General features: G+C 36.7%; 1 protein-coding gene across 1 annotated transcript in view; it reads left to right on the plus strand.

Annotated features, from left to right (window-relative positions):
* Pla2r1 (phospholipase A2 receptor 1) overlaps nucleotides 1-17174 on the plus strand; it is a 105985-nt gene that overhangs the window by 83386 nt on the left and 5425 nt on the right. Inside the window, exons 21-25 of the mRNA XM_090342766.1 lie at nucleotides 9046-9163; nucleotides 9926-10056; nucleotides 10428-10575; nucleotides 14479-14717; nucleotides 16795-16963. Coding sequence (XP_090198892.1) covers nucleotides 9046-9163; nucleotides 9926-10056; nucleotides 10428-10575; nucleotides 14479-14717; nucleotides 16795-16963 — 805 coding nt within the window. The remainder of the gene's footprint in view (nucleotides 1-9045; nucleotides 9164-9925; nucleotides 10057-10427; nucleotides 10576-14478; nucleotides 14718-16794; nucleotides 16964-17174) is intronic.

A 17174-nucleotide genomic window follows, 5' to 3' on the forward strand; every position in this document is an offset into this window, starting at 1 on the left:
GCTGTAATATGATGCGTAGCAGCATCTCCTTCCTTTTTTTTTTTTTTTTGGTCGGTCGTAGGTCTTAAACTCTGGGCCTGGGCATTGTCCCTGAGCTCTTCAGCTCAATGCTACTGCCCTACCCTTTGAGCCACATCATGACTTTCTGTTTTCCAGTGGTTTATTGGAGGTGAGTCTCACAGTCATTAGTGCCTGGGCTGGCTTTGAACCAAGATCCTCAGATCTCAGCCTCCTGAGTAGCTAGGATACAGGCCTGAGCCACCGTGCCTGACATTCTTCTTGAAGCTGAATAATATTCCATCTTATGGATGGAACATTTTGTTTCTCCATCCATCCACTGACAGAAATTTAAGTTGCTTCCACCTCTTAACAAACTGCTATTGCTGGGTGGTTTCATGTATATTTCTCATTTTATTAAATTCCTAAAACATGTGAAATTTTTATTCTTGTTTATATAAAAGTCTGAGGGAAGTGGTGCTGTGGCTCAAGGGGTAGAATGGTGGTATCCTTGAACTGAAGAGCTCAAGGACAATGCCCATCCCAGAATTCAAGCCCCATGACTTACCAAAAAGAAAAAGAAAAAGAAGTTGAGGCTCTGTTTATGACTTTCTTGAAAGTTCCCAATGAATAATTGTCACATCAAAAATCAACCTAAACCTTCCTGATGCTAACTTATTTGTCTTACTTTTTTCCCTATATCTGCCACTTCATATTAGAACTTAACATTGTTTCTAATGACAATGAAATATTACATTTCAGTGAGAATAGCCAAAACCTGATGCAGATCTGAAGCAACGATTCTCATCTAAAGGTGCTGAAAAATATTTCCCCATTTGTAGATTCTCTTTTAAATGGTAAGAACTCATGTATTCTTGGGTATAATAGCAAATGCACAAACAACAAAAGAAAACATATAAATTGAACTTCATCAAAATTGCAAACTTTCATTCATCAAAAGACATTATAAGGAACTTGAAAGAGAATCTACAAATGTAAGAACAAAATATCCTTCCTAGACAAAGTGCTGCAAGGCGAGAAATTTAAACATTCTCAACAAGATGAATTGCTGGTAGATATTTCAAAATGGATAAAGTCAATAGAAGATAAATCAAAATCCTTCAAATCACAAGTAGTTGAAGCCAAAACAACCTTCAAAATACTTCAAATCAGTTGAAGCCCATCTTAAGGAAGCTATAACCAGTGCTGTGAATGAAAATTTCCAACTTCAGGAAAACCAGTAACAGCTTTCACACGAAACTGAGATGTGGATAGAACAAATAAATTAGTGAACTTGATACACAGAAAAGAGCATTTGAAAATTCCAAAGTCCAGGAAGGGCAAATTCTAATGCATAAGGAAAATCACATTAAGTCTCTGACCAAATGGTTGCTCAAAATGGAAAATGGGCCTGTGGAGCTTAGAGAATACATGACAGATGGTAGTGATTTGGAATTGGGATTGAAGGATGAATCAGAAAACAGTGCTCCTTTAGCTGATCAGCCACAGAGATCTTTGAAGAAACTGATTTATTCTGATAGTTGATGCTTCTGAGGAGGAGGAACATTTTCTCTCAGTGTCTGAATGCAAGATCTTACAAAGTGTATTAGTCATCTCCAGACTGCACAAGCATCTTTGCACCAGAAGTTGCACCAATCAAGGGTGAGAATTGGAGGCTTCAGCACAAATTCAAAGCAATGACTGAACTACACCAAAAAATTTGAGGACACTCTATAGGAAATTAATGAAAGAAAAAAATTACAGGTTAGAGATAAAGAGAAACTTTCCAAAGTAGGCGAAATGATCATTATGCACCCTGACACCTATAGAGCCAGAGATCTTAAAGAATTGAAGAGACCTATTTATTTTTTGACAAGAGCAAATTATTCCCACAAGAAAAAAAAAACCCATAGGATAATTGGTTGGCAGCTTGGATTGCTGAGAAAAATCTCAGTCATTTAAGGAATCAAAATGCTCACAACAGACAAAAATTAAGTAAAACAGTTTCAATTTGAACTTTCGAGAAAAGATCAGTATGTACTTGATGTTCCATCTACAGCATTTAGCAGAGAGCATTTCCCATGTAGCCACTCACCAAGGGTTCAGATTTCATCTGAGACTAGCGTTTTGCTCTGTCCTCCCACTAATTGGGAGGTTCTGCTTGGACTCTCATCTTTGCTTCTAGGAGGAGGATGAGTAGGCCCAGGAGGCCCAGATAACTATCTGGACCATCAGATTAGCAATGAAAGAGAAGAATAACGTTATAAAGGGTTCCCTGATTCTCATAAATCACCTTTTGACACTGGGTCTCTATCCTGTCCATGCAACCTGGATCAAAGGTTCATGATTTAATTCTGGAAAACCATCTGGACTGGAAGAACTAAGAAGTTGTTTATCCAAATGTGATAAAGAAGATAGGCCAGTGTCTTCAGATATGGACTCTAATAGAAATACAAAATATGATTTGGTAATTTAAAGGAGCCTGATATGCCTTCCTTCCTATTGAAAGTAAAACAGCTAGCTCTAGCTTGGTTCCTCCTATCCAACATCCATTGTTTCTAATGGATTCAAGGAGCTAGTTAAAGAGCAGAAACCATCTGCTTTCTCCAGGAAAAATGTACAGAGCTCCCCCAAATTACTTTCCACCTAGAGATTTCCCTGTTCCACCAAATCCTCCATTCCCAGTGAGAAATATCTACTAGCCAAGGGCTTTACCTCACCGTCTCCTGCCCAGGAGCTGCAATTTTCCTTCCTGACCTCATGTTCTGAAAGTAGAAGTTCATTCCTTTCAAGGTTATCCCACCTCAAATGAACCTACCACTGAACCTCTAGAGTCACAAGAAACCAGGGAATGTTTCCAATTACTCTTCAGGAGTCATTTTGACTTAGTACTCATGTGCTGTTTAAGTAACTACAGCTCCTTGCATGATTTTACTATTACTCAAAGTTTAATGGAATATAATTTTTGGAATAATTTTTTGTAAATGAACATTATTTAAATATTGAAGATAAGTTTAAACACAATGTACTATAGCAACATTAGGTGAATGCTCTCCCCCACCTTGTAATCTTATATGGCATTCACTCTCTGTTGCCCCTGGATGAGTGTAACTGAAGCTAATAAAAGTGAAGTCATGGAAAAGAGGGACTACTATGAATTAGCAGATGATTCTAAAAGTTGCTCACAGGAGGAATGAAGGCCCAGAAAGAATGTTTCTACTGATTAATGAAATGACAGAAGAAAAAGTGAGAAATAACAATATTCGACCCTACTTTGAAATTCTGAGTTAAATCCAATGTTAAGGGATATCTCATTAAATGTCTTATTGTCAACTTTCTGGAACTAATATTTGGTATTCAAAGGAACTTTCACAGTTATCAAATTAAACTCATCTAGGAATTAAGCATTTTACCAGTGTCTTATGAACCATTTTGTCCATGTTTGGTAATGTCCTTTTTTGTACATTATTGGGGGATATAAAGAGGGGTTACAGTTACATTCATCAGGTAGTGGGTACCTTATTTCTTGCACATGGATACCCCTTCCCATGTTTATCTTCCATTTCCCTCCTCCCACCCTGTCCTAACCATCTTGTTTTTTTTCCACCCTTCTCATCCTCATCCCTACTTCAAATAAACAAATTAATGTATATACAACATACCAGATAACAAAGTCAGTAACATGAGATAAACCATAAGAGGGAAAAAAAGAGAAAAGAAATAACTTCACGTAGTACATTAAGAATAACAGTTACAAAGATATGCTTCTTGTTTCTGTATCCTAGAGTTCATTTCGCTTAGCCTCATCCTATGTGGCTATATGTACATAGCTTTTGAGCTATTGTGATCCTCTGCTAGGAGAGTCCTAGATGTGTATTAATTATTACGAGGGAAACCATGGAGCCTATCTTTCTTTGGGTCTGGCTTACTTCACTTAATATAACTTTTTCCAAGTCTTTCCATTACCTTACAAATGGGGTGAGGTCATTCTTTCTGATGTAAAAGAAACTTCACAAGGGGATTACCAGAGAGAGGGGAAGTCATCTAAAATGCTTATTCTAGAAAAACTCTAAGAGGAAGAAATTCTAAGTGTAGTATATGTTTTGTGTTACTCCAGACCTGGAATGAAACACTGCTTTGTACCATTTACCTTGAGATTAATCAACATTTCATTTTTCTGTATATTTTTTTCTTTAAAATACTTTTTTCTTAAGACTTTATTCAAATCCAATATTTTAATGATTCATTCAACTATGTTGGGTATAGGAATGAAAAACAAACAATGCTTCCAGATCTTATAGACTAGAGGAAAATCTTTAGGAAATCAATGGGAAAAAAAACAACTATGACTTAAAACTATAATGTACACTTTAGTTTTCTATGCCAACTTTACTTTCTTTAGCATCATAGTTCCCCACTCCACATCACCTTTTCATAAAGATATACAGTTCACCTGGGCATGGTGGAAACTTCCTGTAACCCTAGCTACTTGCAGGTAAAGGAGAAGCATCATAGTTATAGGCCAGCCCAGATAAATTTAGGGCCAGACTCCATCTGAGAAGCAATCTAAAACATTTAAAGGTTAGGTAACAGGCACAGGCTCAGAGTTCAAAGCCCAAGGCCACCAACTAGACAGATAAATCATAAAAGTAAAGAATTAAGGAAATGGCTCAAGTAGTAGACCACTTGGCCTAGTAGGCAAGAGGCCCTAAATTCAATCTCCAATATTACATGTAGACAACAGTTACAGAGTTCTATGAAAACATATAACAGGCTGAACAACTGTGAGTCTACCTATTCTAGCTACTTAGAAGGCTGAGATCTGAGGATCACAGATGAAAGACAACTTGGGCAGGACAATCCATGATTCTTGTCTCAAGTTAATGACTAAAATGGCATAGTGGAGCTGTGGCTCAACTGGTAGAATGCTATCCTTGAGCAAAAAAAAAAAAGCTCAGGAACAATACCCAGGCTCTGAGTTCAGGACTGGTAAAAATATTAAAAATTAAATATTTTACCTGGTATATTGTATACACATTTATTTGTTTATTTGAATTAGGGAAGGGAAGGGGCAAAACAAGATGATTCGGAGGTGTGGGGGAGGAAAAGGGGACAAAAACATGAGAAGGGCTATCAAGGTTCAAGAAGTAATATACCCATTACATGACAAGTGGAACTGTAACCCCTCTATACATTATCCCAACAATAAAATAAAATAAAATTTAAATAAATATTAAATAAAATTTTATATCTATTATATAGATACCTAATGTGTATGTGTATGTGTAGGTATATATGTATGCCTACACAGAAGAACCTGGAATGTCAGAAGTCATATATCATTGAAAGAAAGAAGAGCCAGGTACCAGTGCCTTGTAGTCCTTCCTAGCTGAGAGCTAAGACAGCAATGTCCATGAGACTCTCATCTCCAAATTAACTACCAAAAAAGTTAAAAGTAGGAGCTCTGGCTCAAGTGGTAGAGCACCAGCCTTGAGCAAAAAGCTATAGGACAATGCTCAGGTCCTGTGTTCAAGCCCTAGTACTAGCAGTAAGTAAATAAATGCATAAATATATAATAGAACAGAGCAGAATGTAGTAAGGTCCTGTGGTGCGAAAAAGTAAGACAGTGAAGAAACTGAAGAAGCATAGAGAAATAGATACATGTAACAATGTTACCAAATTATGGAAAGCATCACTCATTCAACTCAAAGTAGCAAGGATATAATAAGAGTAGGCCAACGTGAGAAAGGTAAGAGCATTTTGGTAGCAACTACAGAAGTCCAGGCAAAAGTTTAGTAGCTTAGGCAAAGATGGTGGCAGTAGAGGCCATGGGGGAGTGGGAATACAGAAAGAGGGGTGTTAAGAAATTAGATATGTGGTGGCCAGGTGTTTGGCCTAGTGGTAAAGTGCTTGCTTAATATGCACGAAGACCCAGGTTCAATTCTTCGGTACCACATACATAGAAAAAAGCCAGAAGTGGTGCTGAGGCTCAAGTGGTAGAGCTCTAGCCTTGAGAAAGTCCAAGGACAGTACTTACGCCCTCAAGCCCAGGACTGGCAAAAGAAAAAGAAAAAAAAGAAATTAGATATGTGGCCTCGTGGGAAGAGTACTTGCCTAGCATGCATGGAGCCCTAGGTTTGATTCCTTGATACCAAATACACAGAAAAAGCCAGAAGTGGAGGTGTGGCTCAAGTGATAGAACGCTTGCTTTGAGAACTTCCAAGGACAGCGCTCAGGCCCTAAGTGCAAGGCCCAAGACTGGCAAAAAGAAAAGAGATGTCTGAATGGTAGAGCTCAAAGGGCGATGGAGCAAGAGTAGCAGTGACCCCAGATTTCATACTTAGATCTTTGTGTGCTTACTGTGCCATTCTTTGGCATTAGGAACGCTGGGGAAGAGACCAAATTTGAAGGAAATTTCAGTCTTGCATTCCATTACCAAATGTTGAGCTAGAAATGATTCTGACACACTGAAAAGTTTATATTTAAAAGCTCATTTGAATATAGGCCCTTCTTAAATTCACACTTATGACTAGACATGCATTAAATTAAATCACACTTTGCATATTAGCAAGTAAACAATTTAAGGATGCTGTACTTCATCCTGCTGCTTTGATTAATTATTAACATCACTATTCAGTATCATAAGTGTGATTTTAGAAACAATGAAGCTATGGTAGTTAGAGACCATACTTCCACTACTAGGCTAGTAAACATTAGCTGAAGGAAATGTGCACCAGGACAGAGGGAGCAGGGGGAGTGTTTATTGAACTAACTGAACCAATGAGGTTCATTGGTATTTATGAATGGTTCATTAGAGTGACTATCTGAACACAAGGTGAATTTGCATTAAATGATAAGACTTCCTAATAATTAGTGTGCCACTCTTTGGAAATTGTAATTAGAAGAAAAAGCCAAACTGAAAAGAAACAGATAAAAGGGTAGTTGTTGTAAAAATTGAACTCCTTTAAAGCCAATTCAGTTTCTTTGTGAAGCAAACAAGGAGAAAGGGACCAAAAGAATAAAAATACATTTCCTCTCAACTTTCAGCTAGATCAGGATTTCTTTTTTTTTTTTATCCTAAAAGCAATGGGAAACCCTGGTGTGTTTAAACTAAAGAATTTTATGTTTCTGGACTGCCTTTTGAAAAGAACTATCTTGGCACTAACATTCTTTAACATGAGCAGAACTTTGTTGAGAGTTCACCATTCCTAGTAAACCTGCTGATATCCAAAGAAACCACTCTTGTAACAACCAAAAAATGTCTCCAACATTGTCAAAATATCCCATAAGGGGAACAATGCCCTTGTGTGAGAACCAATGGATAAATCAAAGATGTTTGACAGTGACATTTTATAACTAAATGCAATCAGTTTGCATCTCCATGAACATACTCAGAGAGCACAACCAGAATGTAAGAGTGGAAAAAACTTCACCTACACTGGTTAAGAATACCACTGGGTTGGTTTCCAAAAGCAATTCTTTCTCTAAGGAACAAAAGCAATGGAATTTTATTGGGGAATTTTTACAAAGTCATACAGAAAAAGGACTTTTAAGGGCAGACATTTATGAGTATGCTCAGCCTGAGGTCAGAGAAAGACATCTTTCCTTTCTTTTTCCTTTCTCTGAGCACATTCTGGGCACAGTCAGTTTCAGGGTCACAAAGACGGCGACTACAAATGAGTTAAATTTACTTTAGGTACCCAAAAGAAATGAGAGAATCGTGGTAATTCTTGGTTGGGTTTGCATAAGTTTTCTCCAAAAGTTTTAGCTGAAACCAAAGAAAAGGACACTTTGAAGGTACTTTAATGTAAGAGTTTGTCCAAACGTGTCTGTTTCACTTAGAACCGAACACTGTGATAACCATTTTAGGGTCTAAAGTTTTCAATTTTGTTCCATAAATACTAAGGATCTTCTCTGACATGATGGCCAAAGAGAAGCCAGACTTAGCCTCTTGCATTTAAGGCATTTATAATGGTGATGAAGGGGCAGGAAGCAGGCAAACTTATAAATTAAACAATTAAGGAGCCAAGTGCTAGGGCTCATAAGTATCTGTAATCCTAGCTGCTCTGGAGGTCGGTGATATCTGAGGACTGTGACTCAAACTAGCCTAGGCAGGAAAGTTCATGAGACGCTTATCTCCAATTACCATAACTTGAAATTCTTCTGTAACTGGAATTTTCTCCATAGTATAATTTTAGGATTTGGCCTATCAATAACCAAGCTTGGCTATGTTCATTGATGAGCAAATTAGCTATGAGAGATGAATCCTAATGAATCCCAAGTGAAAAATCCTTTGTGTCTGCATAGTCTCTGACTTCCACGCACTTTGTTCAGTATGTTATAGTTGGGGTTGTTTTGTTTTTCTGTCTTGCTCTCTTGTCTAACTCCTTTTGGTCCTTCAATGTGTCTAATTTCTCTGAGTTCCGGAGTGGGAAGGGAGCCTATTTTCATGCCACCCCTGTCTAGTAAGAACTATTCTATTTTCCCAGCTCACATAAAGAAACATCTACAAACAGAAACCTCTCCTGAATAAGAATCAGCTCTGCATGACAGACAGCCTATCTCTACAGTGTTTGATAGAATGGATAGCCAGCCTTCTCCTCTGTTTCTCCTTCCTCTTAGGATTCCTTAATACCACCCTTGTTTCTCCTCCCAATGGGCTCATTTCCCCCCCTTCCTCTAATGTCACTGATTGACTAAAAGGCTGCATGGCATTTAACAAATCCAACTACCTGATGTGATCTAATTTCCCATATTTCCTCCTACTGAAAGTGAGGCAATGTGTGCTTGTAATTGAAATTAAGCCCTCATTGCCCCTCATAGGTTTCTTTTTTTGGATGCAATCTACCACTGTAAACTTTGTCAGTGGACTAGCCCTATTCTAGAAAGAGTGCTCTTTTCCACAGAGCAGACTGCTGCACAAGACAAAACATCCTTGGTTCTGCTCTTTTTGGCCAATAAAAAAAGGCTGATCTTGCACATCTTTAGGAAACTTTTAATTCACTTACTAAAATATAAAAGTAAACACTATTTTGTGTTTCTTGATAGTGCTTTCTGGTGAGGGTCCCCAAAGACCCAAGCAATCTTAAGAACTGGACTGGAGCTCGTGATTTCTGTGTTGAAAATGGAGGGACATTGGTCACCATTGAGAGTGAACTGGAACAAGGTAAGCAGTAAATGTTTAACCAAAAGAGGCATTCCTAATATGAAAACACCCCCAAAATCCTGGCACTTCCAAGTCAACATAGAAAATATTGTGTTCCTGGGGACATAAATTTTCAGTCTGAAAATTTTCATTTTCAGGTTTTAGGTCATAAAATCTATAAAAGTTATTTCACTGTGTTATTTATAAACTGCTGGGTCTTGAAGTGCTTGCTTTCACCATTGGCAGTGGAAAGAATCAGGACTTAATTACAACTATATTTCTAAGCTAAAAAATAACCTCAAGTCTACTATAATTACATATTATGATTTTTTAGGTCTCTTTACCTGTATGCCTTAATTTGGTATTTAAGCAATTACATGTTTTTGTTTGTTTTGATAAATTGTCTTTTGCAAGAGCCAAGGATACATTTCAGTGGTAGAACACTTGCCTAGCAAGTGCAAGGCTATAAGTTTGATTCTTGGTACCAACAAAACAAAAACAAAAACTTTGTTTTATTTAGAAAAACATTGAATAAGCACTGGATTTTGTTTTGTTCATGATCTGACAATAGCTCAGGTTATCCAACTAATTCTCAATTTAAACTGAAACAAAAATGAAAGAAATTACATTAGCTTAACAAAAACAAATCAGAAAAATTCCTACAGAGTATTCAGAATTAAATTTGGCTGCTATTTAAATAAACTCATAGCAATAAACAGAATTTGACAATTACTCAAATGGTTTGTATGGTATTATCTAGAATAATACATGTCTGTTTTTCAGCCTTCATTACTATGCATCTTTTTGGCCAGACTACTAATGTGTGGATAGGATTACAAGATGATGATTATGAAAGATGGCTAAATGGAAAACCTGTGTTATATTCTAACTGGTCTCCATTTGATGTAATAAATGTAAGTTTTTAAGATTCAATTTTTAGAAATCATTTAGTAAGAGAGCTTATTCAAGCCTTGCTTACCAAAGCTTTGCTCTTTTTTTTTTGATAGCCCTTGCTTACCAAAGCTTTGTTCTTATATTTTGTAGAATTTTATTGGTTTACTCATATATGAATTTTGAATAATGCAATTTCATATATTCTATGTTTTCATAAATGTAATTATTCATCACACTGATTTCTATTTTAAAGTAACAAAATGATTTATGAATGGGTTTATTAAATATAGCTAAGAAAGTATTTGTGTTTTAATCTAAAAATTTATGTCCTAAACAAAATTTTCAGTATTATGATTATATCACAGTATTTTTATAATGTGTATTCTATTAGATTCCAAGTTATAGCACCACTGATGTTCAAAAACACATTCCTCTCTGTGCCCTGCTGTCAAGTAATCCTAATTTTCATTTCACTGGAAAATGGTACTTTGATGACTGTGAAAAAGAAGACTATGGGTTTGTTTGTGAAAGAATTCAGGGTAAGAAATACGGGGGTGCTTATTCTTTTCATTTCCTTAGTCCACCCTATCTTCTTTATTTGTTTTATGCAGCTATATAATAGATTCACAGGTAAGTATGTGAGATATTTCTTGTTTGACCTTACATACATTTGTTCATTTTTTTCTCCAATCCCCTAGGACTTTAATCCTTTAGTTGTCTTCTAAGAACTGTTGAGGCCATTTATCTGATGATAAATTTTGTGGTCCACTTTTAGTCTCATAGAGTTGAAGCTTCACTGTTTTGTTTGGGGATTGTTTATCTATCTGTTAGTCTATTTTCCAGGAATGTAAGTGCTCATGAACTGACATACAAAAAAAAATTTTATTTTGGTTCAGACTCTTATCTGAAGTCAAGAGCCCTCATCAAATGATGGTTCTCTTCCTAGCAGAGCCCCAAGGTGGGAAAGGGCATCACAGTAAAAAAAAAAAAAAACAAAAAAACAGGAGCTCATGTGGGTGTCTCTTTTTGTCAATCTACCTCTTCTAAAGCCACCAATATTCAATCATGGGTGCTCCATCCTGATCACTTTATCTAATCCTAATCAATACCCAAAGGTCCTACCTCTAAACTTTACAGTCACATTAAGTTTCCATCCTCAAAATACCTCATCATAGGGGTTGAATTTCAACACATAATTCTTTGGGGGACACATTCAAATTAGATCTAAACCATAGCAAATTCTATTGAGGTAATACTTTTAAAGTCACCCAGAAAGTGTAGAAAAATCAGGGTAACCACCAAGAGCCAGCAGCTCAATGCCTATAATCTTATTTACTCAAAAGGTTGAGATCTGAGGACCATAGGTCCAAGATTGCCTAGCCTAGAAAGTCCTTGAGATTCCAATTAATAATAATTTTTTAAGCCAGAAGTGATGGTATGGCTCAAGTGGTAGAGCAGCAAGTAGCCTTGAGCACAAAAGCTCAGAGACAACAACCATGTCCTGAATTCAAGTCCCAGTTATGGCATTAAAAAAAATAATAATCAAGGAAACCAACTCAATTTGTCCCTAAACATGATTTCTGTAGTCAAATACCACAAGTAGTGAGTTTTGAGTCCTGATAGATAAACCTCACTTCCCAATGATTTCTGGTGTGAAATACCAAAGTTATATGCATTACTTAATTTTCCACCACAGTAATTAGATATTTGAAATGATTGAATTATAAAGAGAGAAAGTTTAGAGGTTTCAGTCTCTGATGCATTGGTCCTACTGATGTGGCATATGTTTAACAAATGACACCATTTTCAAGTTATTATTAGTATTATTTCTGAAAGGTGTCATTGAACTAATTGTTATTGATTATAGTCAATTCCCAAATTCTGTTTCTCTTCTGTATCTACCATATAAATATATGTTTACATGGAACTTGAGCCTAAAGTTACTTATCTCCCAGAAAAAATGAAGAAATATAAATAAAAAGAGACACAAAGCAAAGTCAAGACTACCCCCATCCCACCCCTGATGTGCACACACACACACACACACACACACACACACACACACACGCACACAGAGTTTCAAACTTGGTTTCTGACAGAGCTTCCTTTTCCAGGACAGTAAGTGGCAAAACACCATGTACATTTGAGACTTGATGTCATCAATTACATATGGGGAAACTCACATACTTGAAAGCAAATACATAACTCGGTGAGAGAAGTAGTGTACACATAACCAGGGACTGGCTATATCTGCTGTAAACAGATCTCTAGCAAGGAATGAACTGATAATAAAACTGCAGTCCATCCAAGTTAGTTCATAAGTAGATTAATTTAGCCATGAGGTGGCTCATGCCTGTAATCCTAGCTGCTTAGGTGGCTGAGATCTGAGGATGAAGGTTCAAGGCCAGCCCAAGCACAAGACCTGAGACTCTTATCTCCATTAACCTCTAGAAAATGGGAATTGAGGCTTGGCTCAAGGGTAGGGTGGTAGCCTGGAGCTGAAGAGCTCAAGGACAGCGCCTAGGCCGAGTTCAAGCCCCTTGATCAACAAAATAAATAAATAAATGAATGAATGAATGATTTTATTTCATTTCAATTTTCTAAGCTAAATGCCAACATACCAATTTGCCTTTTTATTTAATATTTTTCTTGTGCACTGGTACTTTTAGGCTCTGAACTCCACTCTGCTTTTCACTCCTGGCTAGCCCTCTGTCATCTGAGACATCCTTCTGGTTCTGGCCTTTTGCTAGTTAAATGGAGATAAGAGTCTTATGGAATTATATGCCTGCATCTGCTTTGAACTGTGATCCTCAGATCCTAGCCTCTTGAATAGCTAGAATTATAATTATAATCTATAGCTGATTTCTTATTTGAGCAGGAAATGTGTTCAGAAAGATATTGCCAGTCTTCTGTTCTACCTGCAACTCACTATGCTTCTTTCTAATTCCAAATTGAAGTCATTTCATCATTCATTTTCATGTTTTGGTTTTTCTGAAATCTATCCTAGTAGGTAATACAGTAAGGACAAAAAAGCAATGCACATATTAGAGAGGAAACATCTGAAGGTCAAAAACAGGCTAAGTTTTTATCAGGATCACAGCCACTCAGGAACAAGCGAGCACCAATGATCATGTGTCAGAAACTCTTGTCTTTTACTTTATAAATCTTGACTTTGAAAAGTGACGTATTAATAGCTGCTGCTTGAAGGCGTTGTGTGCATGTCTAGTATTTATTAACCTCAAAATTTGTTCATTCTTTTTAGAATGTACACATTAAATGTGAAAGTGAATATCATAAATCTCAAAAGTATAACTGAGTATTTGATCTGAGAATATAAACTTGTAAAATTAACTTTGCAATACAATCTGAGTATATAGCCTATGTTAATATCCTGTTATTAAGTTCCACTAAAGCAGTGTATGAGGCAGAGTGTAGCTAGCAACCTAGCTAAAACAATCAATAGCAACTTGATCCAAAAGATAGGAAAGACAGGAAATCTTGTAAGAATGATTTAAGCCATGAATATATATTTTGAATATATTCACTCACTAAATGTCCTAAATGTTACAATTCTTTCATATTGCCTTACATTTTCAGGTAGTGCCTTCATTTTGAAATAGTTAATTCTGAACCCTGGCAGTCGTGGTTTGTGCTTCTTGGAAAACAGATATGGTAGTTCGAGGCCAACCTAACCAGAATGGTTTAGTAAGACTGCATTTTCACAATAACTTAGAGCAAAGTAGGGCTCAAGTTGTAAAACACCAGCAAAGCAAGTGTTAAGGGCTTGTGTACAAACCCAAATTCTGGAAGGACAGAAGGAAGAAGGGAGGAGAGGAAGGGAGGAGAGGAAGGAAGGAGAGGAAGGAGGGGAAGGAAGGAAGGAAGGAAGGAAGGAAGGAAGGAAGGAAGGAAGGAAGGAAGGAAGGAAGGAAGGAAGGAAGGGAGGGAGAGAAAGAAGGAGGAGGGAGAGATGAAGGGAGGGAGGGTCAGAGTGAGGAAATAGATCAGCGTGAAAGGAATCCATTTTGTATTCTGTCTTCTTTCTCATCCAGGTGCTATCAATGGTCTTTGGGAATTCTCTGAAAATTTTCAAGCACATTTGAATCATGTCTCATACATGTACGGGAAATATTTTAAACTTAGTTACTGTATTTATTGCATTTGAGAAATCCCTGCAAAAAATAACTCATGCTTCCTGTATAGAAACTAATATATGGGGGTTTGTTTTGTTGTAATTCCGAAAAATAAATTTGATTTGTTTTTTATTTTGGCTTTTTTAAAATACAAATATTACCTATTCAAAGTAATGAAAAGTAAAGTTCTATTCTATCCTAACCCTAATTCTATACCACGATGTCACTATGATCTGTTGATAGGATCCATTCTGTTTCCTTTCTCAACCAGGGCTGCAAATAACTTTGTTCTTGTTCTTCTTGTTCTAGATTCTTCTGAACACCATATAAACACATCTGATATATATCAAATTCCCAATACATTAACATATGGAAACAGAACTTACAAAATAATTAATACAAATGTGACCTGGCATGGAGCAGTAAAAACCTGCCAGGGGCATGGAGCAGAACTGGTCAGCATTTCAGACCAGTATCACCAGTCCTTCCTCACCGTCATTCTCAACCGGCTGGGACATGCCTACTGGATCGGGCTGTTCACTACAAATGTAGGTGTTCTAAGTTCCCTGGGGAAAATTCACATAATCATGTTTCACTTCTACCTCCTTAGCACACAAAACCATTTTCCAAAAATAACAGTAAATGCAACATTTACATAATCAGCTTATACAAAAATACTGACCAGATCTTGGAATGTGGCTAAATGGTAGAGTACTTATCTAGCATACATGAAACACTGGCTTCAATTCCTCAGTACCACACACACACAGAAAAAGCCAGAAGTGGCGCTGTGGATCAAGTGGTAGAGTGCTAGCCTTGTGCAAAAGAAGCTCAGAGACAGTGCCCAGGGCCTGAGACCAAGCCCCAGGAAAGGGAAAACAAAAAACAACAACGAAAAAACCAACACTGAGCAGCCTTAGGAAAAGTACATGACCACAACCACAAAATAGGAGTGTTGATCAGTTTAGTAAAAAAAGTCATTTGTCCAAACTTCAGGAGGGAAAATGGTCTTTGTAGTTCTCTAAAAATTTCCAAGTACCCTTGAATCATGTCTCATATATATACTGAAAAACATGTTAAACTCAGCTACTGTATTTATTGAATTGAAGGAATTCCCACAAACAACGAAACATGCTTCCTGTGTAGAAACTCAATTATTAGTTAATTTAGTGGCCTTTGAATTTACCATAAGTGGTTTTATTTTGTTTCTCTAGGGATATAATTTCAAAAATAGATTTTATTTGTTTTTATTTTGGCTTTTTAAAGAGTAATAAAAAATAGAATTTTACTATATCCTGACCCTTAGTTCTATACCATGATGTTATCATCAGTACTTTCTTATATGCCAACCAAAAATTTTCTTGCATATACACATATGGATCTGTATGAGATGAATTTGTATATTATTTTAAAATACAGATGACATCATATTATATGTGCTGTCCTTAAACTTTCTTTTTCATTTAATATTTTTAATAATTTCCAGAATGATCACATAAGAATCTTATGTATTATTTTGATACGATGCATCTTAGTAAACCTTTCTCCTGTGAACTGGCATGTAAACTGTTCTTTTTTCCACAATTGTCAGCAAAGCACAGCAAATATCCTTGTCAGCTGAGGGCACTTCACATTTTAACAAATGTTGCCCAGTTGTCCTCCAAAAGCATGCATCAGTTTATATGCCATAGGATGACATCTACTCTTTCCATATGCTCATTGTATTGCCAAAATTAAATCTTCATTATATTTATTAGTTATTGTATTTTATTGTGAAGGTGATATATAGAGGTGTTACAGTTGCATTCATCAGGTAGTGGATACATTATTTCTTGAACATTGATACTTCTTTCCATGTTTTCTCCCAATTTCTCTCCCTTACCCCCTCCCAATCATCTTGTTTTTCTCCTTCCTTTCCTTATTTCAAATAAATTAATAACCTTATATGCGATATCTCATTGCATTACAGTATTTTAATGTTATCTAGTTAATTCTCCATGCCTTAAAAAGATTTTCCACACACCAAAAGTATTTTTTAATTGTTTCCTCTGATTTTTTTCAGTTTTATTTTTGAATCTTTGATCTAGTACTCATTTTGTTGTTGTTGTTAAAGAATAAGTTATTGGTCCTGTTTCCTACTGATTACTTACCAGAACATTATTGTGGCAACAAGCCAAAGATACCTAAAATCAAAATGATAGCATTCATTGTAAATATTCTTTTTTATCAGGCTACATTCATAAACTGTCTTGGAGCCTCTGAGAAAAGCAGGAAAGTAAGCCCTCACCAGTGGCTCACATCTGTAATTCTAGCTACTCAGGAGGCTGAGATCTGAGGATCACTGTTTGAAGACAGCCTGAGTTGAAAAGTCCCTGTGATATTCTTATCTCCAATTACTCATTCAAAAACTTCAGTGGAGCTGTGGCTCAAAGTGAGAGTGCTAGGCTTGAGCAAAAGACCTCAGAGACAGAACCCAGGCCCCAAGTTCAAGCCCCACTATGACTACCACCACCAACAACAACAACAAAGCATGGAAATAGAAATCTTTATGAAGAGGATAGAACTCATTGGGTGATATCACCAACCATCTTGACAAGGAAATGATGGCTCAATTTCCCTCTACAGGATGGTCTTAGTTTTGACTGGTCAGAAGGTACCGTATCTACTTTCACATTTTGGGACGAAGAGGAGCCATCCTTCCTTGGTGGCTGTGTATTTGCTGACACTAATGGACGCTGGCATACCACAGCCTGTGAATCATTTCTGCAAGGTGCCATTTGTCATGTGCCTCCTGGTAGGTAAAATTCTATTCAACTCAAGAAATACATGCTGCTGTTCTTAGCAAAGATTGTGAGCATGAGTAGTAAGTCTCTGCCCTCAAGAAGCCTCCGGTTTGGTCAGTGATATAAGATGGATAATGGTCATACCAGGCCTCGCTACCAAATGAGGAAAGACAGTAAATGAAATGGGGATTATCATATCTGTTTGAGAAAAGCAGACAATCT

The sequence above is a fragment of the Megascapheus bottae genome, chromosome 12, assembly GCF_031878675.1.
Source record: "Megascapheus bottae isolate mThoBot1 chromosome 12, mThoBot2.hap1, whole genome shotgun sequence".
NCBI lineage: Eukaryota > Metazoa > Chordata > Mammalia > Rodentia > Geomyidae > Megascapheus > Megascapheus bottae.